The sequence below is a fragment of the Lactuca virosa genome, chromosome 5 (genome assembly GCF_052849685.1).
Source record: "Lactuca virosa cultivar CGN04683 chromosome 5, Lactuca_virosa_CGN04683_v6, whole genome shotgun sequence".
NCBI classification, from domain to species: Eukaryota; Viridiplantae; Streptophyta; class Magnoliopsida; order Asterales; family Asteraceae; genus Lactuca; species Lactuca virosa.
Window position 1 is genome coordinate 262845976 of NC_136430.1, and position 27597 is coordinate 262873572.

At 33.8% G+C, this 27597-nt stretch overlaps 2 protein-coding genes across 2 annotated transcripts; both read right to left on the bottom strand.

The window, feature by feature from the left end:
- Nucleotides 1-16446: 16446 nt before the first annotated feature.
- LOC145110886 (uncharacterized) lies at nucleotides 16447-17378 on the bottom strand. Its single transcript, XM_079047204.1, has 3 exons — nucleotides 17140-17378; nucleotides 16862-17047; nucleotides 16447-16796 (listed from the first exon to the last, which is right to left on the bottom strand). Exons 1-3 carry the CDS (start codon nucleotides 17292-17294, stop codon nucleotides 16562-16564), a joined length of 576 nt encoding a protein of 191 aa, XP_078903330.1. The 5' UTR covers nucleotides 17295-17378; the 3' UTR covers nucleotides 16447-16561.
- A 2416-nt stretch (nucleotides 17379-19794) lies between these two features.
- On the bottom strand, nucleotides 19795-26934 carry LOC145114727 (plasma membrane ATPase 4-like). Its single transcript, XM_079050803.1, has 13 exons — nucleotides 26680-26934; nucleotides 24058-24177; nucleotides 23738-23974; nucleotides 22483-23617; nucleotides 22238-22402; nucleotides 21916-22154; nucleotides 21783-21815; nucleotides 21599-21680; nucleotides 21318-21478; nucleotides 20972-21145; nucleotides 20708-20890; nucleotides 20358-20539; nucleotides 19795-20276 (listed from the first exon to the last, which is right to left on the bottom strand). Exons 1-13 carry the CDS (start codon nucleotides 26743-26745, stop codon nucleotides 20180-20182), a joined length of 2874 nt encoding a protein of 957 aa, XP_078906929.1. The 5' UTR covers nucleotides 26746-26934; the 3' UTR covers nucleotides 19795-20179.
- Between the last annotated feature and the right edge of the window lie 663 nt (nucleotides 26935-27597).

The following is a 27597-nucleotide window of genomic DNA, read 5'->3' on the forward strand; positions in this document are numbered from 1 at the left end:
CGGAGCTGGAGAAAAGAAGAGGAGAAGTAATTTGAAGAGGAACACATTCCGGAGCTAATCCTGTAGTCTGGAATGTATGTTGATCCGGATCAAACTTTCATCTCCGGAATAATACCTGTCCGGAATGAAGTCCTTCTGTCTTTAGTGCATTTATTACTTTTGTGTTGTATTTGATGTAACGTTTCATAGGACTTAGTCTAAAGTTGCCTTAGGACAATCAGAATGTCAGACTTATGTCTTTTGTCCGGTCTTATGTAAACATCTGGGTTAATTCATTGTAACATTCACTCCTTTAAATAGGAGTTTTCAATACAAGTCAAAAACGGATCTTTCACTTACTTTTGGCATTTACTCTTATCACATTAAAACATTCTTCCTGTTCTTCATTTATTAACTTTACCTTGATCATTATCTACTTGTTCTCAATTAATGTCTTGATCATTTGTTGAACTGATCATCTAAGACTTGACTGGTCTTTCCAGTCTTGACTTGAACATCCATTATCAAGCAGACATTGATCTCAAGCATTCACTCAAGGTTTGAGTTTTCAAACCTTGTCCCTGCGCATAGATCTTGTTCTCACAGGAGGCTCAGAACTCGCCGAGTTGGGCCATTTTTCAGCCTATAAATACCATGCAAAGCTCACCCTTTTTCCTCACACCTTAACCATTCTCTCTCTCTCTCTTTAACTTCTCTCTAAACCTCTTCCAATCCCTAGTAACTCCCAAGTGCTAGAGGAAAGGTCCCAGAGCGCTAGAAGGCTCCGAGAAGAAGAGCTTTCGGCTCGGAAGTTCTGCCCCCGCAGATCCCGGTTCCTAGCCAAACCCCCGGTAAGTGAGATATGCTTACCCTACTCTAAGTATAGCTTATTTTTAAGTTCACTATCGTTAATATGAACTTATAAAAATATATATATATATATATATATATTATAAAATATAATATACAAAGTGTTGTTATAATATTTTTTAACTACTCGCGGTACGGGGAATCTGGTTTGAAGGGCCGCATAGGGTTGTTGGATTTCAGAAGTGTTATAATGTCAAAATGGTCCTGCCCTCCGGTGTTTTATGTCTGGCCCCTGCCTATACATAGTGGTTGAAAAGTATTGTTTAACACTAATAAAACAATATCGTTCATAAATAGTCGCGATAAATATTAGAATAAAATCTAGCAATAATGATACTAGGTTTCGTCGAAGGATATTAGAATTGTTAGAAGCGAAGCACTGCCCGAGTTTGGAATCATCACTTTAACAAGTGAGTGCATAGTTACTTTCATCTTACACATAGATATGAAGTATTTAATATAAATTACGTGCTATGTGTGCATATTATCTGTGTTCTTGATATCTATGTTGGATGAACAAAATATACATGTTTTATTCGATTTAAACTATATACATATTTTATACCTATAATTATGATGGGTAAAGATGGGTAGATGAAAGATGAGATGAGAACTGAAAGATGAGATGAGATGAGATGAGAGATGAAAGATGAGATGAATGATGAGAGATGATAAAGATGATGCGAGGTGAAAGATTATGAGAAGCGATGACCCAAGCAATGGCTCAGTCATCTAGCAGAGTATAGATGACAACCACAGACTATTCTAGACAGTCCAGTGGAACACTAGCAGGCTCGCAACCTGTAGGTGTTGTGAACAATACGTTCATCAGATGTACTCTAAAAACCCATTGACATGTATTGTGGGTGGACTCCCTAAAATAATATTGTCAATAAAAAAGATAAACCATGGCAGTTATGGACTTAGTGCCTAACAAATAACATCAGCAGCTATGGACTTAGTGCCTGTTAAAAAAACCCTGGCCGCGATGGACTTCGTGCCTAGTCCTTAGGACAATCCTTAGGAATGAATGAGTGAATTATAGATGATTCTTAGGGTAGATCCTTAAGAAATAGAGAAGATAATGGGGATGGGTAATTGGGTTAACTGTTTGATGATGAAACATAATAACTTTATTATTGTGAGTTGAAAACCCTATGTACTCACCAGGTTTCCCAACCTGACCCACTCAGTTTATTTGTATCACAAGTGTCGATACGAACCTACATTACACTGAGAGATTAACGAATATGTAGATCATTAGTGTAAATGAATGTAAGGTCTATTTATGCTTATGTTTCTGTATTCATAATGACATCCCAATGTTTTTAATATAAGAAAAAATACATTTCTTCGAAAATGCTTTGATAATATATTTATCATGCTTTCTGGGAACAAATTCCGCAATATCATTCTTTAAAAAGGATAATCTGATTTTCAAATAAGCATAAATAAAATTTTTAAAATGATCGTGAATTTAGGGATGTCACACTTAATGTTGAGGAAGCTGAGAAGAAGAATATTGAAGAACTTTGTGCAAACAAGAAAGCTTTATTTCATCCCTGGTCACTTGAAAGAAATGAAGAAGAAGATCTCAACAATCCAAAGCTCTATTGGTTAGAACCTCAAACCTCGTTCTCTGTTGATAATGATGTTGATCGTCAGATGGACTTGCGTATCACTATGAAATCCTCTAGTTTAGTTGAATTGAGAATGTTCTGAAGATGCCTATGGGGAATACAACAATCAACAGAAAGTTGTTCAAATTTTACGTGAATCATTCAAAACCACAATATCAATATTGGAACATCAAGAAGATTGTTGGTTTGAAAATTGGAAAGTCAGAAAAGGTTGATGGTTTTATCAATATTCAATTCAAGGTTGTTCGTGGTAATAATCATGAAGTAGATGAGTTCACGTTGGTTGATCTTCCATTAATGAATCCTTTTGATTGGATCTTAATTCTAACCATTGTTTCAAGAGAGCCTGTCAAGTATGAACCCATTTGTTCGCATATGAAGAGGTTGATAAAAGCGTATATCATTGAAATTGTAAAGATAGATGTTGAGATCTCATCGACTTTAAACAAAAAGACCAATTGTGAAGCCAATGGATCCTCCTGAAAATCTTGATTCGATGAGGCTGGATTTATTGAGAATGAGAACTGGGGAGTGGTTTTCAAAGTGAAAGAAAATGAAGTTCCGAAGAAGTGTATGTTTTATTTGATCGATAAGCACTTTTACTTTTTTGTGGCTTTAAATCAAAACCTATCAAATGCTGAGAAGTTCAAGAAAATACTTTTGATGATTTGAAATGCGTTTCGGATATGATAAAGTGGTGGATTGGAGTTCGTTCTATTCTTTTGAGGACTATGTAGAAAGTGTTTGATTCTGTGAAGAAACCAGAAGTAAAGACAACTAAAAAAGATTGATACAAAGGGGGAGATTGTAGAGTTCGTAGTTTTGTTGTGTCATCTTGTAATAGTTTGTTCCTAATGACTTTACTTTGTTTGAGTTATGTTGCAATCTCGCACATTTTGTTTCCTTAATTTTGTAGCTTAGCTATTGACTTGAGATGCCATTCTTTTATTCCTAAGATGCCTATATATAGGAATATTAGATAGAAGAATGGTTAAGAGTTTTGCTGATAAAATAGTTGCTTACTGTAACGCCCGCAGATACGGGCTAGTCAATTTAAATATAATAAGCGTTAAAAATGACTTTTGAATAGAAGATTATTTAGAATAAATAATCTTAACCAAAGTATAGTATATGTCACAAGGATTATGTACATATAAAGAACGTTGAAATCCGACTTAAAACGAAGAAGTTATAACCCGTCGAAGTTTTACCACAAAACCGGCACAACACCGCGTATCGTAAAAAGTGAATTTTTGACAAAATACTTTTTAGCCTTGGCAATCTAAATGAAAGTCGTAGTATACGCTAAACCGAGAACGTACATAAAAAAAAGTCCAAATCTGACTTCGTTAGAGGAAGTTATGATTTTTCTAAGATTTTGCATAACAGTATACAGCCCGAAAATCGAAATGGTCCTGCCTCCGAACTGTCCTGCCTGGTTGATCCTTACTTGATAGATCATGACGTAGACTCTGAGTTAATGATGAATCTAGACTAATAATTAGTCGTAATAAATATTAGACTAAAATCTAGTAATAATGATACTAGGTTTCGACGAAGGAAAATAAAATTGTTAGAAGTGAAGCGCTGCCCGAATTACGAGTCGTCACTTTAACAAGTGAGTGCATTGTTACTTTCATCTTACACATAGATATGAAGTATTTAATATAAATTACATGCTATGCGTGCATATTATATGTGTTCTTTATATCTATGTTGGATGAACAAAATATACATGTTTTATTTGATTTAAACTGTATATGTATTTTATACCTATAAAAATATTGGGTAAAGATGGATAGATAAATGATGAGAGATTAAAGACGATATAGATGAACACTGGCAGCTATGGACTTAGTGCCCCATAGATGAACATTGGCAGCTAGGCCACAACCTATAGGTGTTCTTCAACTACGTGTTCACCAGATATACTCTAAAAAATCCTGGCAGTTGCGCCTAAATGATAATATTGGCAGTTGTGCCTAATAGATAACATCGGCAGCTATGGACTTGGTGCATGTAGGATAAACCCTGACAGCGATGGACTTCGTGCCTATTACTTAGGACAATCCTTAGGAATGAATGAACGAAGAATAGATGATTCTTAGGGTAGATCCTTAAGAATAAAGAAGATAATGGGGATGAGAAGTTGGGTTAATTGTTTGATGATTTAACATATAATTATATTATTGTGGGTTGAAAACCCTACGTACTCACCAGGTTTCCCAACCTGACCCACTCAGTTTATTTGTATCACAGGTGTCGATACGAAGATACATTACATTGAGAGATTAAAGGAGATGTAAATCATTAGTGTAAATGAATGTAAGGTATGTTTATGCTTATGTTTATGTATTGACGATGACATCCTAATGTTTTAATATAAACAAAATACATTTCTTCGGAAATGCTTTGAAAATATCTTTATCATATTTTCTGGGAACAAATTCCGTGATATTATTCTTTAAAATGGATACTCTGATTTTTAAATAAGCATAAATAAAATTTTTAAAATGACCGTAAATTTGGGGATGTCACAGTTGGTATAAGAGCATTAGTTTAATCGAACTAGGAATTGTAGGAAATTTCTAGACTTAAACTTAGAATGTTAAGCGATGATTATGAGATGAGTGTCTGCTATATTTAGGATGTATGCCTGAATAGACATGAGCACTAGCTTATTTAGGGGAGATGACTTAATTGCTTTTATGTGCTAAATGATTTATGCTATAAGATGCCTTATATAATTTATGATGATATCGCTTGATCGAATCTATGGTCTATTGCCGACCGGATCTGGAAATTTTATGTGTTCAGATTTCTAAACGTTTAATTACAGTATTAGAACTGGCATGTAACTTTTCAGAGTGATAAGGAGATTTATACGTCTATCGTAAATAAAGATTTCCCATCTTAATTCTCGTCACTGCACACTGAACTTCTGATTTGGTGTACAGATCGACATGGTCAGAAATTGAAGAGGATTGGGAAACGGTAACCAGCAGCCTGAGCCACGAGTGATTGAGCGTGCACCAGAGGTAGAAGTTGTGCCCGAGCCAATCATGATGACAGGAGTACAAGCAATGATGCAGATGATGTTGGATCGTCAGATGGAAGAGACAAGGCATCTACTTTAACAAAATAGGGATGAACCTACTGTACCAGTTATGCAACCGGAACTGAATGAGGGACCGTCAGAAGAGGAAACTATAGTACAACCGTTAGTCAAGTCGAACCAGTAGTTAGAATAAATAACCAGGATGAAAGAATTGAAAGGAACGGATGCAAGTATAAAGACTTCACGACTTGCAAACCATCAACTTTCATTAGGAAAGAAGATCTAATCGGAGTTATGGATTGGATCTCTGAAATGGAGCTAGCTTTCATAACATGTGGTTGCAAGGGCAAGCTACAAACCACTTATGTTGTGCGTCAATTTAGGGGCGGGGTTGTTCGTTGGTGGAACACTTTGGGAAAGATCATAAGCCCCAATTAGCCACTACAACTGACATGGGCAAAATTCTTGGTACACTTTAAATGCAAGTTCTGCTCAGCCCAAAACATGCTAGAGTTGGAGAACTAGTTTCTGACGTTGAAAAAGTGCAACATGTCCATTGATGAGTATACCAATTCCTTCACAGACACGATAGAGTTTGCATTGCGCATCGTCCCTGACGAGCTAACAAAAATCGATAAGTATACAAAGGGACTACCATGGGAGTACACTGTGCCAGTAAGCCAGGCACTTAATCTTGAAGCAGCCATCTGGGTTGCAAAGTCTGTCGAAGAAATGATCAACGGCAGAACCGCCAACAAGGTTGAAGTTGGCGAGAAGAGGAAATTTGAGGGATCTTCAAGGTCCAACAAGAACAACATGTTTTCAAATTCTGGAGGAGGAGGATGTGAAGCAAAATGGTGTGAGAAATGCAAAAAGAAACACTCTGGAAAATGTGGCGAGGATGTGACTTGTTTCAAGTGTGGAAAGACTGGGCATTACACCAATGAGTGTACATTCAACAAGAGGGTGCGTTAAGGATGTAATGAAGAAGGGCATATTTATACGTATTGCCCGAAGAAAAATGAAGCATCAAGACCGAATGCGCCACCAAAGCCAAAGGCAAGAGCGTTCCAGATGATCCTTGATGAAGCAGGTGACAATGCAAGGGATCAGGAGTGAGGATCTATATATCCAAAGATCAGGATATGAAGTAGCCATATAGATAGTATCATGTGGAGTAGCCTAATATAAGAGGCATAATGTAGGGTGAACTTGAATACCAATGTAATCGTTTCAAAAAATAATATAAACCTTAGGTATGTTACCCGATGTGTTAAATGACTATGTGAAATTCTTGTATGGTGACGTGGAGAACTGCAAAACAATACTTGGGACGAGTATGAGTAGGTGTGAAAGGTAGTAGAGGAATATACTACAAGAAGCACAGGACTCGCACTTGGATCAGGGAAAGTCGCGAGGTTACCAAGGTGCTAGTAATTGATTTGGTTTTTTTCATGTATGTCGTTACCATTGTTTCGGTAATGACTAAGAAGATGACTATTATTTCGACCCTGGTGGTCATATCAAATCGAGCCCGACTAAGATGAGTGTGTTACATGGTTCAGAGAACCAAGTTCGATGTAGCGTCCAACTTAAGCCAGAAGATTGAAGTGAAAGATAATCGAAGCGATGAGTAGAAGCATCGCGATCGCCGTTAAAGTAAGAATCTTGTAGCTAGAAGTGTTAAATGCTATACTATGATCATATCACATTAGAAAATGAAGGAAGGTATATTCCATTTTGGAAGTTGACTCTAAAAGACCTGAGTCTAAGAGTTGCATCATACGATGAGAGGTCATTAGAACATGACCCATCGGTTTGTTACGATAATCAAAGTAAAGAACTTCTCTTAAGTTAAGTCTATTTAATAAAGATCATGAATCTCCAATAAAGATCGAGTGTGTAACTTTAAGGTTACGATTGAAAGTCCAACATAGTATGAAGAGCGGGTGCAAGACTGAGCACCACCAGCAGTCAAGAAGTCCAAGAGTTAGATACTCATTTGAAATGACATAAGAATTACGATTATTACCTACGATGAAAATATATAACGTATGGAGTAATTATACAAACCCTTTTTCGTTGATGATTCTGGGACGTAATCATCCTAATGGAGAGATAATTGTAACGCCCGCAGATTCGGGCTAGTCAATTTAAAGATAATAAGTGTTAAAAATGACTTTTTGATAGAAGATTATTTAGAATAAATAATCTTAACTAAAGTATAGTATATGTCACAAGGATTTCGTACATATAAAGAACGCTGAAATCCGACTTAAAATGAAGAAGTTATGACTCGTCGAAGTTTTGCGACAAAACCTGGCACGACGTCGTGTATAGTAAAAAGAGAATTTTTGACCAAATAGTTTTTAGCCTTAGCGATCTAAACGAAATTCGTAGGATATGCTAAACCGAGAACGTACATAAAAAGAACGTCCAAATCTGACTTCGTTAGAGGAAGTTATGATTTTTCTAAGACTTTGCATAGTAGTATACACTATACAGCCCGGAAATCAAATTTTACATCGATCGATTTTTATCTGATACAACCTATACGAGAATTGAATATCTCATTAATAGGAGCTCAACGATATAAAGACAGCCAAAAACGGACGTCGGATGACAAAGTTATGACTTTTTAACGGACTTTAACTGTCTAAGTCTGTTAAAATATAAGTTTAAAAATAAAGTCAAAATTAGCCAACGGATTCTAAAAGAAAGTTGTAGATCCCGTCGATACCTACATGTGGATATAAAGAACGTCAAAAATAGAGCCCGTATGTGAAAGTTACGGATTTTAGAAGATAATTAGTTTTTGGAGTGACCAGCGAGTGACATGTGGCACAATCTGAGCCACTGCTTCTCCCCCGCGCCTTGCCACCAGATGGTGACACTTGGCACCTCAACACGACGTGTTGGGGCTTAGAACACGTCATGTTGGTCAGTTCCCAGCCTATAAATAGAGGCGAAAAACACCTTATTTATTCACACCTTTCTAACTCTTCTCTCCTAAATCCCCCCCCCCCCTCCCAAAGCCTCAAGGATTTTCTCTAGCCCTTCTTAGGAGTTAGTAGCGAGTCCCGAATCGCCAGAAGGCTCCGAGAAGAAGAGATTTTGGATCAGAAGTTCTGCCCACGCAGAGCCCAGTTCCTCGCTAAACCCCCTTGTAAGTGAGATATGTTTACCCTTCTTTAAGTATAACGTATGATTAAATTCATTATCATTATTATGAACCTATAAACAAGATTTATCAGTGATTTAAAGTCGTTATACTGATTGAACTACTTATAGGAGAGGTGTCTAAAATGGTCACGTTGGGTTTGGTTGTTGGATTTCAGAAAAGCTATATGCCGAAATGGTCCTGCCTCCGAACTGTCCTGCCTGGTTGATCCTTACTTGATAGATCATGATGTAGACTCTGAGTTAATGATGAATCTATACTAATAATTTGTCGCAATAAATATTAGACTAAAATCTTGTAATAATGACACTAGGTTTCGATGAAGGAAAGTAAAATTGTTAGAAGCGAAGCGCTACCCAAATTATAAGTCGTCACTTTAACAAGTGAGTGCATAGTTACTTTCATCTTACACATAGATATGAAGTATTTAATATAAATTATATGCTATGTGTGCATATTATCTGTGTTCTTGATATCTATGATGGATGAACAAAATATACATGTTTTATTTGATTTAAACTGTATATGTATTTTATACCTATAAAAATATTGGGTAAAGATGGGTAGATGAATAATGAGAGATGAAAGATGATATAGATGAACATTGGCATCTATGCACTTAATTCCTTATAGATAAACATTGGCAGTTGTGCCACAACCTGTAGGTGTTTTTGAACTATGTGTTCACCAGATGTACTCTAAAAAATCCTGGCAGCTGTGCCTAAAGGATAATATTGACAGTTGCGCCTAAAGGATAATATTGGCAATTGTGCCTAATAGATAACATCGGCAGCTATGAACTTAGTGTCTGTTGGATAAACCCTGGCAGCGATGGACATTGTGCCTATTCCTTATGACGATCTTTAGGAATGAATGAACAAAGAATAGATGATTCTTAGGATAGATACTTAAGAATAAAGAAGATAATGAGGATGAGAAGTTGGGTTAATTGTTTGAGGATTAAACATATAATTATATTATTGTGGGTTGAAAACCCTATGTACTCACCAGGTTTCCCAACCTGACCCACTCAATTTATTTGTATCACAGGTTTCGATACGAAGATACATTACACTGAGAGATTAAAGGAATGTAAACCATTAGTGTAAATGAATGTAAGGTCTGTTTATGGTTATGTTTATGTATTGACGATGACATCCCAATGTTTTAATATAAACAAAATACATATCTTCGAAAATGCTTTGATAATATCTTTATCATGTTTTCTAGGAACAAATTTCGCGATATTATTATTTAAAATGGATACTTTGATTATTAAATAAGCATAAATAAAATTTTTAAAATGTCTGTAAATTTGGGGATGTCACACTTACAATGTATCGAATTGTTCTGACTTGCTTGTTAATGAAATTGAAATCTTATTTACATTGTGTGTTCTTGTGAATCTTAACTTTGTTTGAATCGTGAATCTAAATGTTTCTTCACTTCACCCAAGTATTTTAAACTTTTTCTTATATAAATGAATTTATGGTGTAGTTTATGATTTTAGGAAAATGGGTTTCAAACCCTTAGTGAGCAATGAACAATATGAAGTGAAATTAAGCTTTATTTTAAAGTATTAAGACATACAACAAGTTATATGTAAAGAATAATGATTTTCATGGAATATGGAAAATTTTATTGATATGAGCTCATGATCTTTTGAATATGGGAGTTATATCAAATGAATGGATGGCTTAATGGATTAAGAAAATGGATATATATTTGAAAAGGCTTTATTGAATTAAGTTAAGTTAAAAGAGCTTAATTTTATTACTTGAATAGGTAGTGAATATACGTTTGATTCAAGAAGTGACACGCTAAGTATTGAAGTTAAGAACTAGTTAGTTTTCACTAACTATTGAGGTGAGTTAGATATCTATTATTGTAGGATTACATGGCTTAGTACTTAATGAATTAAGTACTTGACTGATAATAAGATACATTTAATGAAATACTTATGTGATTATGATAATACTCAATGTAATTATATGAATGAAATGTTATGATATGTTAACATATAAAAATGTAATGCATTAAGTACGTGACTAAAAATTGAAAGTAATTTTCAGCTTACCTAGGGGTCTGCATATGGACCAATTACGGGGCCTTATCTAGATGATTTGTTCTCGGGTAGAGGTCAACATCATGGTTCACGTAAAATGACTAAGCCTAGTTTGGGTTGTATTTATGGGGCCTTATTAGGAAGGTTTCCTTCCTAATAAAGGTCTACACCTTGGGTAACTTAATGTGACTGAGCCCAATTTGGGGTGTAATAATAATACATTTGAAAAGAACTGCTTTAATACTATTATGTTTGAGTTGTCTTATAACTCAGTAGTCAAAGTTATTTGATAAGTGTTTTGTTGTTGTCATGTATACGTTTGATTCAAGAAGCGACACGATAAGTATTGAAGTTAAGAACTAGTTAGTTTTCACTAACTATTGAGTTGAGTTAGATATGTGTTATTGTAGCATTACATGGCTTAGTATTTAATGAATTAAGTGTTTGACTGATAATAAGATATGTTTAATGAAATACTTATGTGATTATGATAATACTTAATGTAGTTATATGAATGAAATGTTATGATATGTTAACATATAAAAATGTAATACATTAAGTACATGATGAAAAATTGAAAGTAATTTTTGGCTTACCTAGGGGTCCACATAGAGACCAATTATGGGGCCTTGTCCAGATGATTTGTTCTCGGGTAGAGGTCAACATCCTGGTTCACGTAATATGACTAAGCCTAATTGAGGTTGTATTTATGGGGCCTTATTAGAAAGGGTTCCTTCCTGGTAAAGATCTACACCTTGGGTAACATAATGTGACTGAGCCCAATTTGGGGTGTAATAATAATACATTTGAACAGAACTGCTTTAGTACTATTTTGTTTGAATTGTCATATAACTCAGCAGTCAAAGTTGATTGATAAGTGTTTTGTTGTTGTCATGTATTCCAGGATCAGGTACGAAGTCGTAGGGTAAGATGTAGTACCCACAAGATGGATGGAGACTGGATATAGTTCTTTTGTATTATATATATCTTGTTGTTTATTCTATGGCTTGATGTTGTAACTGTTACACCTGTTTTACTTTTAGAAGCAATAATTAAGGTTTTTGACAAACCAGTTTTTGGTAATATTAAAACTTTTTCTAATTCTTTATCTAAAAGTGTATAAAAGAAACAGGTGTTACACTCATTCTCCATGCTCCCAACTAAACCATTATGGTTTCCTTCACCAGCTTCCAGTCCAAGTGGTTCCCCCACACTCTTTGTGCTTCATTTCAAAGACGAATCTCTTGTTCTTCCAACATCTCTTGCATCTTTCCAAATAATTACTCTTTTTTCTTAGCCATCATGTCCACCATGAAAGTTTGAGTTTGTTCCAGTATAATTGGTTTAGTTTGAGTACAATTTCCTTATCAACTACCTTTTCATTAGTTTCCCCAATAGTAGTGCAGATTCTAGTGTTCTCTATTCTAATACATTTACATGTTAGTTCTAATATAATAATTAAACATTTAGAAACTAAACTCATAAATTCTTATATATTATTCTAGGGCTAACTTCCTTAAAATTCTTAATTTCCACTATAGCTTCTACAATATAAGTGTAAGCACTGATCCTACTACCCAGTTCACTTAAACTCATCATCTGATACCAGATTTTAACATCCTCCCTAGGGTCTAAACGAAAACGCTTTTTAGAAACCTTATTGTTTAAATTCAAACTATTTATATTAAACTTTGAGGAAATACAATGGTCCCAAAATAATAAACTTTTATCAAGTTTAAATTAGTGAGGTTGTTAATAATAAACATATTAAACACATTTGTTAAAGCTCACCATACAAGTTGTGGTTTTTACAAAATCGAAGATAAGGTCTTCTACTTTTTGACGCTATCTTTAACTCAAAAATATGTCAAAATAAGTTAGGAAATGGATTTTCCTAGTGATAATACACGAGGTGGATTCATTTGGAGTAATAAGATAGCAATGTAACTTACTTGAATCAACCTCCGAAAAACCATTTAAAAATCATTTCCAAAATATGTATGGATTTTATGACCCAAACCTTATCCAAACTGGTTCAAACATATATGGATTTAATGACCCAAATTTTAATAAAACTATTTCAAAATAAGTTGGAATTTAATGATCCAAATCAGGTTTAAGGGTTTATGACCTACAATAAAATTTTAAAACTAACGGTTTTAGTTCAAATAGGATAAGTAAATAACAACATTACTATTATGTAACATGAAACTATCCCAAAACCCAAGTTCCTCTCAAGAAGTCCAATCTCACCGATTTGATGGTTAAGGGTTTGAGTTTAAAGGAGTATGTTCCAAACATACACTATATAGTTATGAAGGAGCAAATTCCAAACATAACTACTGCAGAAGATGTTAGAAGGAGTGTATTCTAAACAAACATCTCTTATTTCCTCATCATAGGCTAGGTATTCATGAACCATCACTTGAACATAAGGATGAGCAAAGGAACCGACCCGGCTGGAACCGGACCGAACCGGACCCGGCCCGGGAACCGAAGTCAGCCGAAATTAAGAACCGAACCGGACTGCCGGTTCTACCGGTTCCGGTTCTCCCGGTTCCCGGTTCCTACCGGTTCTTGCCATGTCTTCAATGTGGGAACCGGTCCTCGACAAATAGCAAAATACGGTTCCGGTTTTTGCCGGTTCTACCGGTTTTTTTCGGTTCCACCGGTTCCGGTTCCTGGTTCCAAAAATCCACAAGAATATCGTCCCGGTCCCGGCCCGATCGGTTCTATCCGGTTCCGGTTCCGGTTCCGGTGCCAGTTCCGGTATCGATTCCGGCCGGTTCCCCGGTCCAAATGCTCATCCCTACCTGAACACTACACAAGGGGTAAGTTGAAAATTTGTGAATAATAAGGATTATCTAGAAATCCTTCACTATCATCATACATCATAATGGCCAATCTCGTATGCATATAAGGAGGGACTCATACGGACACCCATCCTAAAATATGTGAACATGTTTTAATCGAAAATAATTTTCAAATTTTTTATCCTAAATGATCATTTAATCATAAAGCATCATTTAATCATAAAACATAAAACATTATTTTTCTTTAAAGAAAACCTTTTCAAAACAACTTATCAACATCTCTTCATAAATCAATTTTTACCAACATTTCAACCTTTAAGGAAAGCTCTTTTTCCAAAACCATCTTTTATAAAATGCACAATTAGTACATATAAAAAAAGAATATAGCATGTTGGTTGGTAGTTATTAACTGGTAACGGGTAGCTATAACTTTTATTTGGCATATATGTGTTTGTAAAAAAAATAACTAAAAACTTTTGAAATGTGTAAAATTACATAAAACGACAACTAAAAGAGATTATGTTAATATTGTTAAGGCAATTATGGAAATTGATTAAAAATGTTCAATAGCTTTTTATCAAACACTATGTGAATAACTTTTAGATTTAGTATTTTTTTTAAACTAAAAGTTAAAAGTTTGTACTCTAAAACAAAACTTTTTGTTTAAATCGAATTTTTTGTTAAAATTTAAAAGATAGAAGCTCCCACATATCTTCTCCAAACACTTTGTCATTTTCATGTTAATAGGATGGAGGGTGTGGGTACGGTGCTGCACCCACAGTTTGCCACGTAAGCCGTAGTCCGCACCACCCCCCACCATGTGGTTCGAACCTCGGTCAAACCAAGAGCAGCACATTATGGCCACACACCCTCCTCCCCCCATCTCTCTCTCTCTCTCTCTCTCTCTCTCACACACACATAGTGTGTGTGTGTAATTTTTTATTTTTTTTTGTGTTTTAAGCTTTTAAGATTTTATAATTCTATTTCTTTTAATTCAGTTAATGAATTTTCAATTTTTTGTTTTAATTAAATTGCTAAAAAATAATGTGGCATGTCATAGTATCCACACCTCTAGTGCGTGGCAAAAAAAATCATACTTTTGTGGTAAAAATGACATGATAGTGAGATGTCATCTATGTGGTCGAGAAGGAAATGTGGTAAGGATGACAACACACCCTCCACTCTTAGCACTTTCATTATTTTTTGGGAAGATGACCTATAAAGGTAACATAGTTCTCGTTTTGTACACGTTTAATCATTGTTGTTTTTTTAATGTAAACCAAGCCATTTAACGTGTTATTTTGTACACATTTAGTCCTTTTGACCAGCTATTCCATGTTAAGTTCTCAGTAGGTACACATTTAGTCCTTAATTTTTTTTATTTTTTTTTTATTTTTTATTTTTTTTTTGCAAAATAAGTCATTGTTGTTTTGTACACATTCATTCCTTATGACCGATATTCTTTAGGTTTTGCTCACGTGGCCACCTACGTAGGACATTAATTAATAAGGTGTTCTCATACATGGCTATTCCCTCATACATGGTTATTCCCTCATTTATATCAATAACCTAATTCATGAATCAGTCAAATAATGGTGATGTTCTAGTTTTCTCCAATAAGAATGTCTTTGACTTCAGTTTCATCTATCTCAATAGCGAACAATGAGATTCTTTGTGATTGCTTTCTCCCAACTCGAATTGAGACTTCCAAGACAAAATAACACCCTGAAAAAAAAAGTTTAGAGTCTTCTCTAATTCCTTGGTATGTCTATTTTGACCATTTTTCTACAAATAGGTTTTATTATTCTTTTCAAATTGACCATGAATTTTGAAGATGGGTTGTGGTTGTTAAAGATAAAGTTTCTTGTCCTTGCGTGTAACCCAAAATGACTATGTTATTATTATTAATAGTATAACCAATTGTTATAAATGTAGACACTATTTTCCACAATTGAAATCATTATGGCTAATGTATTTTTCTCCACCTAATGTAATGTAGTTGATATTGCTATTGAATGAAATTTGTATTGGTATTAAGTATAGTCGGTATTGTATTATCATAGTTACTAAGATCAATAATACAATGCTAGTACCATAACGAGAACAAGTAACACATGATACCAGTGTTCAGACGAGACACGTATGAGAACACCTCATTAATTATTGTCACACATAAGATGACACATGAGCAAAATCTAAAGAAACTCATTATAAGGATTGAATATGAATAAAACAACAAGAACTTATTTTGCAAAAAAAAAAAAAAAAAAAAGAACTAAATGTCTACAAACTGAAATTTTAACCTGAAATAGTCGGTCATAAGGATTGAATATATATATATATATATATATATATATATATATATATATATATATATATATATATATATATAAAAGTTAAAAGACTTATTTTAATAGAAAAGAAAAAAAAAACAATAAGAAATTACAATACAAAAACTATGTTACCATTATAAGTCATTTTCCCTTATTTTTATGATATTGTAACTTTATTTCTTCATCTTTTTAGCCCTAGTGTCGACACTAACTTAAGTGTCTGGAAGCTAGTTTTTTTCATTAAATTTCTTCTATTAATTGGTTGGACATTCAATTTGAATGTGTTTAAATCTTTTGCACCCATAACACTCCCTTTGTTGTTATACAGTTGAGCACAAATACTATTTCTTTTCGTACATGTTAAAAGTTTGCAACTTACTAACTTAGTGTTAGTGGCTTATTTATTTCTTTCTTGTTTTCGATGTATCTCAAAGGTTCGAAGAGATGCAAGCAATCTTTTATGAGGAAATCCCTAAAAAACACTTTTTTAAAATTGTTTCTTCCACATTAAATCAAAACAAAGACTCATATATATTCATATCCACGTCAAGTTTATCAAGTGATATCTATACATCTAAAAATATATCATACATTTAAGTGTGTTCTTCTACACAAAATTTTACTAGTAATCTTCATCATCATAATCATTCCTGGATCTAAAGAACCTTCTAACGACAGCTGCCGCAGCACCAAGAAGCATAAACAGCACCAACGTATCAAACCCACCGCCGACTCCAACAGCCACACTAGGCCCAGGTGCAAAGTACGAAAACGGCGACCACCCCCAACCACCGTACCCATAACCGTATCCACCGACCAGTGGTGGCGCAACCCGTGGGTTGATGTAAATATTGGTTCTGCCACCACACAAATAAACATCAAATCACTTTGATATAGAGTATATATAACCACATGAAATTACCTTGAGTTATTGATTCTTGGTGAAGATGAACGAGGGGCCGATTGACTTGGGGCGGAACGGAACGCCTGACCACCGACACGGCCGCCGGATTTTGCTGCGAAAGCTGGATCGATTGATCCAAGTGTTAAGACCCCAGCTGCCATTGTTACTAAAGCAAGCTTCGCCAGTTGATTGTTGTCATTAACTCTGCAGGTTCATGATTTCCCACATACAAAAACTGTCAAATCAAACAAATTTAAGTGTAATCGAAGTGTTGAGAAATTGAAATTCCGGAGTACCTGGATAGAGATGACTCTGTGGGGTTTTGTGATGGAGATTTGGGGGATTTATTACACAAGATGATGATTGATTTTTTTGGGATTTTGGTTGATTTGTGGGGGGTAGAGAGAAGGGCGTTGGTGAAGAAGGTTTGGTGAGATGATGCTATTGACATGGTGAGGGTTTTGAATTTTGATTCTTGCAATAAGAGATCGAAATGGTTGCTCAAAGTTTGGTGCTTCTGGTTTTTACATTGTATGTTTTGTCTTCAGGCTTATCTATCTTATGATTCTACTGGCTCCACGTGGCAATTTTGTAATGGTTACTTCCAATTATTGTCCTTTGCCTCTAAAATTTCATTATACTCTAGACATTCCTGGATTAAAATTTCTTCTAGTGAATACTTCTTTATGGAAGTTCCTTTTGGCTTGTTTTCAGATCTAATAATTTGAAAGGTTAATATTACATTTTTATTAGATTTAGTCAATTTTCTTTTTTAGATAACTTGTCATTAAATTATCTTTAGTTGTTCAAAAATTATGGAGCAAATATTATTTAAATTTTCTTATTTCAAGTGAATAAAAAAAAAGTGTATGAACGATCAACGCGTGTTTATATCATTCGCTTTTAAGATCTTTGTTTTTTTTGTGTCGGATGGTATGGAGCTCATCAAAGGAGTCTAACAAATCATATTCTCATGTACCGGCGAGAATATATATGTATATTCTCACAAGTGATTATTCATATATGATATTATCTGTTCCGCCGTCCGCATATGCTGGAGCGCTTAAGCGGCAGATTTGTAATATGCGGAAATATACTTACATTTATATTTACATATGAATATTAAGTTCCTCCGTCGTGCTGGTACGTGGGAAGGTTTTACGGTAAAAAAAATATATGGCCCATATTTAATCTCGCGTTCTCAATTTTATAATTGTTATCAGTTGAAGCTTCTCATATATATATATATATATATATATATATATATATATATATATATATATATATATATATATATATATATATATATTGAGAAACTCATTTATTCGTGAGAAGTTGAGAATCTTTTTTATTGTAGATTTTTTTTAAAAAAATTATGCACCTTTAAAACATGCATATAAGAACTGTTTAAAAAACAATTCAAAAAATATGTATATATGAAATGTGCATATATACATATTATGTAATGCATATATATACAACAAAAATTTGCATATATATATATACACACTTTTTTTGAAACTTTTTTAAACAAAAGTTCTTATATATACAAGTTTTAGTGGCGTATAATTTTTTTTGAAAATAATCTATAGCAAAAAAAAAAGTTTTCGGATTCTCACAAATATATGAGTTTTCAAAATATCCTAACTCTCTCTCTCTCTCTCTCTCTATATATATATATATATATATATATATATATATATATATATATATATATATATATATATATATATATATATATATAATGTTAATCAAGTGGATATTTTATTGAAATGTTTCGTGGCTTAAGAGAGTAATTTATTATGTCTCATGGACATTTAGTCGCTAACCTATATTTTATATATGTTTCACCATTAAACTGTCTCATTTATTTAAAAACTACTATTATGACATGGTATGGTATGTAAATGTTGATTTGGCATCTATGTAGATGAGATGGATTTGTAAAATTGTGGACCTATATGTGGTATGTAAGTTATCCAACTTGCATCTCTTATGCATTAAATTTGAACGAACAATGTTCCAATAATATTGTTTTCTTCTATGTTCTCCAACTAAAATACAAAGAGGCATACTGAAATTCCATGGAATTGTCGTTTAACCTCTTGCATCATAACATAAATTTATAGTATAGATGTGTTACATTTGATTTGGCTTACCCTCTCGAATCAGTCTTCCATCTACAACTTTTTATTTTTGTTTTGAAGAATCTAAATAAAAAATGGAACATATTGATCCAAACCTAGAAATGAATGGCATCTCATTTGTAAAACCACTTACCTAGAAACATAAAACGAATGTAAAACCACTTGCCTACAAATAAATTTATCAAGAACCTACAAATGAACGGTATCACATTTGCACAAAAGATGCAGGTTAGATGGATTACACTTTGAATATAAGTCAATAGATGTCAAATGCCTTAAATCAGCATTTACCTATAATACATAGTTATAATGGTAGTTTTTAAATAGCTTGAGAAAGTATAATGGATTAATGGTTAGTTGTATACAAAAATTACTTTAGTGACTACATATGTATACAGTGCATAGTACACTACCCTCTTAAATCATTAACCATATCCATATAATTAACGTTTATTATTATTTTTTTTCTTAATAAGGAAGGTAACCGGCAAAACTTATAACATCTTTTAATGATAGTTTTTTAACTGCTTGTGTGAGTTTAATAGTAAATCGGTAAAAATAATTCAATGACTAATGCTTACATGAGGAATACTACAGTACCCTCTCAAGTGATTAAACCTTAATTTTATCCCCCATGTAACTTCCTCTTTCTAACAGTTTTCAATTTATATAAATTATCAGTTGCTGAATAAGTTATAGAAATTATTATTTGTACTTAATTTATTTATCCGATATATATATTTTGGGTTTTAAGATTTTAAACTATGGTTGACACAGGTACTTAAAATACAAATATCACAAATGTTAAGAGTAAAACTTGTAGATTACAAGTACCAATTTGCAAATTGGTTTTGTTCATTACATTGATTCATTCAAACAAGAAGAGAGAGCACATTACACATGCAAAACAGAGTATTAAAGGGAAAAAAGAAAAATAACTAAAACCGAAAATGTTTTAACTTTGCTTCATGGCTAACAAAGTATGAAGCGACCAAACACAAACCCTTTCGCAGGTATACTCACAAAGATAGATTTTTAAACACTCGAGGCTGCATTGCAGCACATAGTATGTCTCCCCCATGGTTTTAACATGGTCTTCTAGTTTTTGCCTCGATTCAGTAATAAGTTAAAAAAAAAAGAAACGTAAAAAACCGACCCTTTTTTTCCCTTATCATTAATCAAAACTTCCTCATACTGTATAATGTTGTTGAATTGTGTCAATATCAAGCCCCTTCAGTTTCACCACTGACTCCACGTGACCCTTGAGTGTCAGCACCTCCCGAAGCCTATATAAAAACCCCAACCGTTTCTTAACTTGTTTCACACATAATAAATAAATAATAAATAATAAATGTATGTATCTTTACCTTGCAACTTCAGCACGTCTTTTGGCCTGTTCAGCGATTTCAGAAAGTTCTCTGTAGCTGCTTTTCTCGTTAAAGATGTTTGAAGTCTCGGGTGCTTGAAGACCGTGTAAAGTCCTCTGAGCAAGAGCCCATTGAGCCTCTCTCTCCTCTCTTCCATAATCCTTCTTGGTCGTGAAAGCGGTCTATTCAAAACCACACAATAAAAAATGATTTAGTTTTATAAACTAATGACTAGTAATCTAGTCATGGACTACTATAGTCCAGACATGGACATGTCTGGACTATCCTAGTCCAGTCGACATGGACTACAGCTCACACAGCTGGACAAGTGGTAACAAAAGATTTGGTACCTTGTTGTCGAGCAAGTTGTTCCAGGCCTTGCCACTAAGGATATACCGGATGGCAAACTTCATGATGTCGAGAGGGAAATAGAAGACGAGACTGTAAATCCAGACAACACCAGCCCATTTCCACCCACAACCTTTGATTCTTGCGAAACTCCAATCCGCGTACACTGCTATTAAAGTGGCCACCTGGAACATATAAAAAAATATAAATATAAGTTTTTTAGAGGTACAAAATTTCACAATTAAAAAAAAATAGATTTTTTTTACCAATTGTGCGGCTAAGAAAGCGCCCATTAGTAGGAATCCAGGTCGTTCAACAAACGACCAACTGCGAGAGCGAGTCACAAAGATCAAAGCCTGGCTCACAATACTGACTTGTAAATATAAAGCAGCCATCATCTCGGTTTCACTAGTTCTCAGAGATTTCACTCCAAATTTATCCTGTGTTAAAAACACAAAAATCAGCCACAAAAATAAAAAAGGATAATTTGTTTGTTGGGCGTAAACTTTTTGGCCATTATGTAAATCAGGTACACAGTTGTCTGGAGCCCAATCCACATTGGAACTGGAGCTTCCACACTGTCTGCAAAGATATGAATTTTTATATTCTTACGGAGAAGAAATCGGTGTCTTTCATGATCCAGAAGAAGATAACGGTCATCAAAGCTAAGTAACCTCCAAGCACAATGCCAGTGGCAAAGATCTCTTTTAGTTTCCAGCTATCGGGTAATGGAGATGGCTTCACTCTATCCTTTGAGATTGTCATGATTGTCCCTATAATAATAATAATAATAATAATAATAAAGGAATCAGTAAGATAATTCGAGTGTTAGGTGTAATGTAATATATACGATAATTTAAATTAAAAAAAAAAAAAAAAAAAAAAAAACTCACCGTCGTTTAGAATTGCAATAATAAGAACCATGAAGGGAGAGAAGTCAAACTTCCATATCAAAGCAATGAACATGAATCCAAACTAGAAAAGATGTAAAATGGAATAAATTAGATTCGTTACTCTATATTCATAATAAAATGATTTTCAATTTTGAATATTTTGAATATAGTTCTTTTAACTTACCACGATACGGATAGTGATAGAAACTGCATAGATCTGCAAAAAGGATTAAAAAAAAAAAAAAAAAAAAAAACAATTTAGTAACTATGTATCGTTTTTTTTATTATCAAGTGAATAAATGTTGTTTTTTACTCACTGTGTAATTTTTCATTCTTTGGAAAATAGCTCTACTGGTAAGAACAGCACTAATGATAACACTAAGCCCAGGTTCAGTAAGCACGATGTCAGAAGCACCTCTTGCAGCATCTGTAGCATCAGCAACAGCGATTCCAATGTCAGCTTTTTTCAAAGCAGGAGCATCATTCACACCATCACCAGTCATTCCACAAATATGCTTCCTCTCTTGTAATTTCTTCACAATTTCATACTTGTGCTCTGTATATTCACAATCACATTCACAAATTTAGTGTTCGAGTAGATTTTTGAAAATAGGTTGCTATTATTGTGAAGACACTGACCAGGGAAGACTCCAGCGAATCCATCTGCTTTCTCAATCAACTCATCAATAGGAAGTGCAGCAATGGACTCATCTTTGTGTCCACCGAGTAAAGAAGAAGAAGGATACATGTTTGTTCCCATTCCAAGTCTTCTACCAGTTTCCTTAGCAATAGCAAGTTGATCACCTATAAAACAAATCAATATTACTTTAAATTTTTAAAATTTTAAAAAACAAAAGGTAAAAGGTGAAAAGTTTAAAGTTTACCTGTAATCATCTTGACATTTACACCGAGGTTTAGAGCTTGTCTAATGGTTTCAGCGCTGTCATGTCTTGGTGGATCAAAGAGAGACAACAATCCAACGAATTGCCATGGGCTTCCGGGGCTATCTTTAGACTTTTGGGGGACTTCCTGTCTTGCAACAGCCAATGAACGAAGACCACGTTCAGCGAATTTATCAATCATGGCGTGAACTTTCTTCTTCAAATCTTCTTTGCAAGCACAAAGGGTGAGGATTTGTTCAGGTGCACCTTTGCTAGCTCTATGCCAGTTGCCTTCACCATCGATGTAAGTCAAAGCAGTTCTTTTGTCTACAGGGTTAAACGGAAAGAAATGAACCTCTCTGATTCCAGCACGTGCTTCTTTAGGATCAGCTAGGGTTCCAACAATGGCAGCGTCAATGGCGTCCTGGTTTTCAGTCCTTGAAGCCCTAGCAGCTTCAAGCAACACCTGTTCCTTATCGATACCTTTCGCAAACACTTCGATTAAATTTTTATCGACTGAAAGTTTGTTAAGTGTTAGAGTTCCGGTTTTATCGGAACAAAGAACGTCCATTCCTGCCATTTCTTCAATGGCTGTCATTCTTTTGGTAATCGCGCCTTGTTGTGAAAGCCTGTGAGATCCGATAGCCATGGTGACGGAAAGAACAGTCGGCATAGCGATTGGGATTCCTCCGATGAGCAACACCAATAGATTGTCGATTCCTTGTCTGTACGGACGGTGTTGGATCGGGTACATGACGACGATTTCGATGGCCATTCCGACGGCGATGGAGCAGATGCAGAAGTTTCCGATTGAGGTAAGAACTTTCTGGAAATGTCCGACTTGGTTTGTGCTGTCGACGAGATGTGCGGCTTTTCCGAAGAAGGTGTGGACTCCGGTGGCGATGACGACGGCTTCGAGTTCACCTTGCTTGCAGGTTGAACCGGAGAAGACTTCATCGTAGGGGTTTTTCGTCACCGGAAGGGATTCTCCGGTAAGTGCGGATTGATCGATTTTTAAAGGATCTCCTTCGAGAAGACGAGCGTCGGCGGGGACGATGTCACCGAGCTTGATGCTGATAATGTCTCCGGGAACCAAAATCGCCGCTTCTTGTTCACTCCATCGACCATCTCTCAAAACCTGAGACAAAATTGATATAAGATTATATGATTCTGTTATATTTAATAATTTTTTTAATTAAAATTTTGAAAGTAGAATGTTATAATAGGAAAAAAAAAACGAAGGAAATTAAATTATTACCTTGGTTTTAGGAGCAAGACCAGCCATAAGTGCAGCAGCAGCATTTCCGGCGTTGTTTTCTTCAATGAAACTGATGGTGGAGTTGATAACAAGGAGGCAGACAATACCAATGAAATCTTGATAATCCGGTGGCTTTCCACCGCCATTAGCAAGTGCAATTGCCATTATAGCTGCAGCCTCCATAACCCATGATAGTGGATTCCACATAAACCCAAGAAACTTGAGGAACTTGCTCTCCTGTAAAGTCAAAAAAACAAAATGTTATTATACATTACACAATTATTTAAAAAAAAAATAGATTTGGATGTAAAGTATATTACCCTCTTTTCCTCCAATTTGTTGGGTCCGAAAATTTCAAGCCTCTGGGCTCCTTCATCTGAACTCAAACCTTCGCGGTTACATTTTAACTGCTCAAACACCTCCTCGATCGGTACCTTTTCCTGTAGTAGTATAAAAATACATGATAAGGTTTTGTTTGACAGATTAACTAAAAAACTAGCTTTTAATTAAAAAACTAGTCGGTAGGTGATAAGTTAAGTATTTATGACTTAAATGAAGTTATTAGCGGTCTTTCTGTTGAAAAAAAATTTATTTTGTTTAACAGATTAACTGAAAAGCTAGTTTTAAACAAAAAAAAAACTAGTTGGGATGTGATAAGTTAAGTATTTATGACTTAAATGAAGTTATTAGCGGTCTTCTGTTGAAAAAAGTTGTTAAAAAAAATGAAAATGTAAGCGATATTTTGAAATTTGTTTTTTTAAGTGAAATAATATTATATTTTTTGGACTGAATAATTATATTATTAGAAAATTATTATCAAGTCATAGATGAATATATACATATTTTTTCTTTCCAATACTATAACTAACATATTTGAAAAAAAAAAAATAATAATGATGTCAATAAGATAGTTATACAGATCTATTAATACGGAGATGTATAACTAAAATAATAGGAAACATCAGAACATGATGTTGAATAACGCAAGTTGACTTTCCACTAACACAAAGGGTTGGGTCGGACCCACACACGACGAAGGTGCCAATTTTCATCGAAAGTTTATTCACCTCTATTTATTAATATATCTTTAAATATATATCTACCAATCAACAAAGGCACGTTATTCAAAAAAGAAAAAGTCCAAACTTATTATTAATTAATTATTAGTATATATAAAGTAAAAGTGAAGCATGGTCCATGACTATATAAGCACCATTTTTCTTTTAATTTTGAGTAGTCGTCACATTTGATTTTTAGAGTCTACGATTATGAAATCTAAACTTATTATTAATAGATACCAAAGTCATAAAATATATGTGGCATGAGTTAAGCCTTATATAGTTGACATGTTAGGTATTTTTATTTTTTGTATATAATTAATATGGTAGACAATATATATCTATGTCGTTATCTTGAGGTATTAATTAGTCACTAAACACCCATTTTGAATTATAAGCAAAACATTAATTATATGAGATGCAATCACCAAAAACTGCTTGACTTGGAATTTTAAAATAAATTATATAATTTATAAGGATATTTTTATTTTAAATAATATAGAATATTGTAATAAATATAATTATTCTTGTAGAAAAAAAAAAGTCAGCAATTAAGAATAAATCCAAGAAAATGCGTGAGGTACTGTTCGTTTGTGAAAGGTGCTTACAAAAGTGAAACAGTCAAACTAAAAAAATCATCGCAATGGACAAAATAAAGTTTCAGACTTTTACGTACCACGGAGTATGCAAAATATATTCTCTCTTTAATATAACTTTTTTTTATATAGTTAATTTGAATCCTAATATTCCTTAGATTAAATATTGCAAATTTTTTAGACAACTCAAAACAGATTTGTATTACTATTAATATATAATCAACTTTTTTATTACTATCAATCACGACTAGCTGAAAAGCGTCAGCTAACTCATAACAGGAAATATTCCAATTAATTTGTTTTAGAAAACAATTGAATTACTATTAGGCTTTTAGCAAATGTATTAAAGTCAAATTTAGAACATATTAAATGTTGTTTAGATTTTAGTGTAATCAAATTAATGAATACCACACATTGCTATTGTTGACAACTAAAGGTTCATTCTTGTATGCTATGCCAGAATTGTTGTACCTTAAGGTACTTGTTTTTTTCTAAAGATATTTACTTTGTAAGATTATTTTAGTTGTACTTAAGGCACTAAAGGATGTACTTTTCACCTTTTTGGGTAAAAGGAAAATAGTCAACTGTCAATTAATGGATAAATAAAATTGGATTCACCAAGATGCAAGGATAAAGGATTCCCCCTTGAATCCAGTGAAATCAATTCCCTAAAATGTGGCGATTTTAACAAGGATGATCTTTAATCTTTAATCTACAAGAGCAATCAAAAGGTTTTCCCTAAAATCCCGAAAGGAGTAAAATCAAATCTCTGTTCTTAGAAAAAGAATTATTAAATATTTAGATCGATTAAAACGTACGGAAGTAAAATGATTCTGATGAAAACACAAGATGAAACAAAATGATGAGGAATAATTATGGAATAGCTGGAGTATCGAATCAATGTAAATAATTGATTAAAGAAATCAAATAATTAAGAAAACAGACATAGAGACAACTAATTTGTCGATTAGCATTAAAATATACAGAATCATTAAATTGATCTGTAATTGGTATTAAACAATGAAAAATAACCGGCAAATCAGGTTGATTGTTTGCGAAGGAAAGTTATCACATGCAAAAACTCAACATATCAATAAAAAAATCTACCAAAAACTAAAATCACGGTGTTTTGGAGATTCAAATTAACATGCTGTTATAGATGTTCAATGATTTTGAATCGAAATTGTAACTGAAAGAGATCTAATGATTCTCAATCGATATCTGATTAGAGCTAACAGATTTTTAGAGTTAAGGAAGAAGGAAGGGAATAAGAGAAAGGCTTATATACCAGATCGACGGTTTCATTTTTGATTCCTTCCAAGCTAAGCGCCATATCACCACCCATCTTCGACATCAATGAACGACAGCAGCAAAATCACGGCAGGAACTGCAATTCGATTGGTGAAATTAATGGATGAAAACGAACACCGGCGCTGCCAGCATCAATGCTAATAATAATGAGCCCCAAGGGGAAAATCTGCGGAGAGAGAGGAGAGAGAAGTGTTTGTGTGAGGAAGGGGCTCTTCACCTGAGTGATATAAGAACAGGAGCATCTCTTTATACTTCACCACACACCCCCTCCCCGAAGTCACCCCTTCCATTTATTTATTATTATTTTCAACTCAAATTATTTACTACTATTATAACATTAAAAAAAATTAAAAAAATCAACATATTTATATACATTCCTTAACTGAAAATCATGAGTCTAATAGGATTTGTATATGAAGCTTAATTTACATTTGGAACATCATTATTAGAATTAGATTATAAGGTAAAATTGAGTTTTCTAGTTAAATAAAATAACTATTTGAGGTCTTTCATATATATATATATATATATATATATATATATATATATATATATATATATATATATATATATATATATATATATATATAAAATCACAGATGTATATGTAAATGCAGAAACTATTACGTATTTGCACATGCAGTCGTAACAACCTATGGTATCATGGTATCATAATATGAGTAGTTGCAATGCGTGATGCTCCTTAAATGTATAAGAGGGGGGGGGGGGGATATTCTATTAAACAATAACAATTCCGCATTGTAGAAACATGATTTCCTCTAATTAGAAAAATATGTTTCGTAGGCTTTGAACCCGTATAAATATGGATATTTGTTATCCATCTATCCAATATTTAATGGCATTGCATTCACCATCAATTGGGTTATGTAACCAT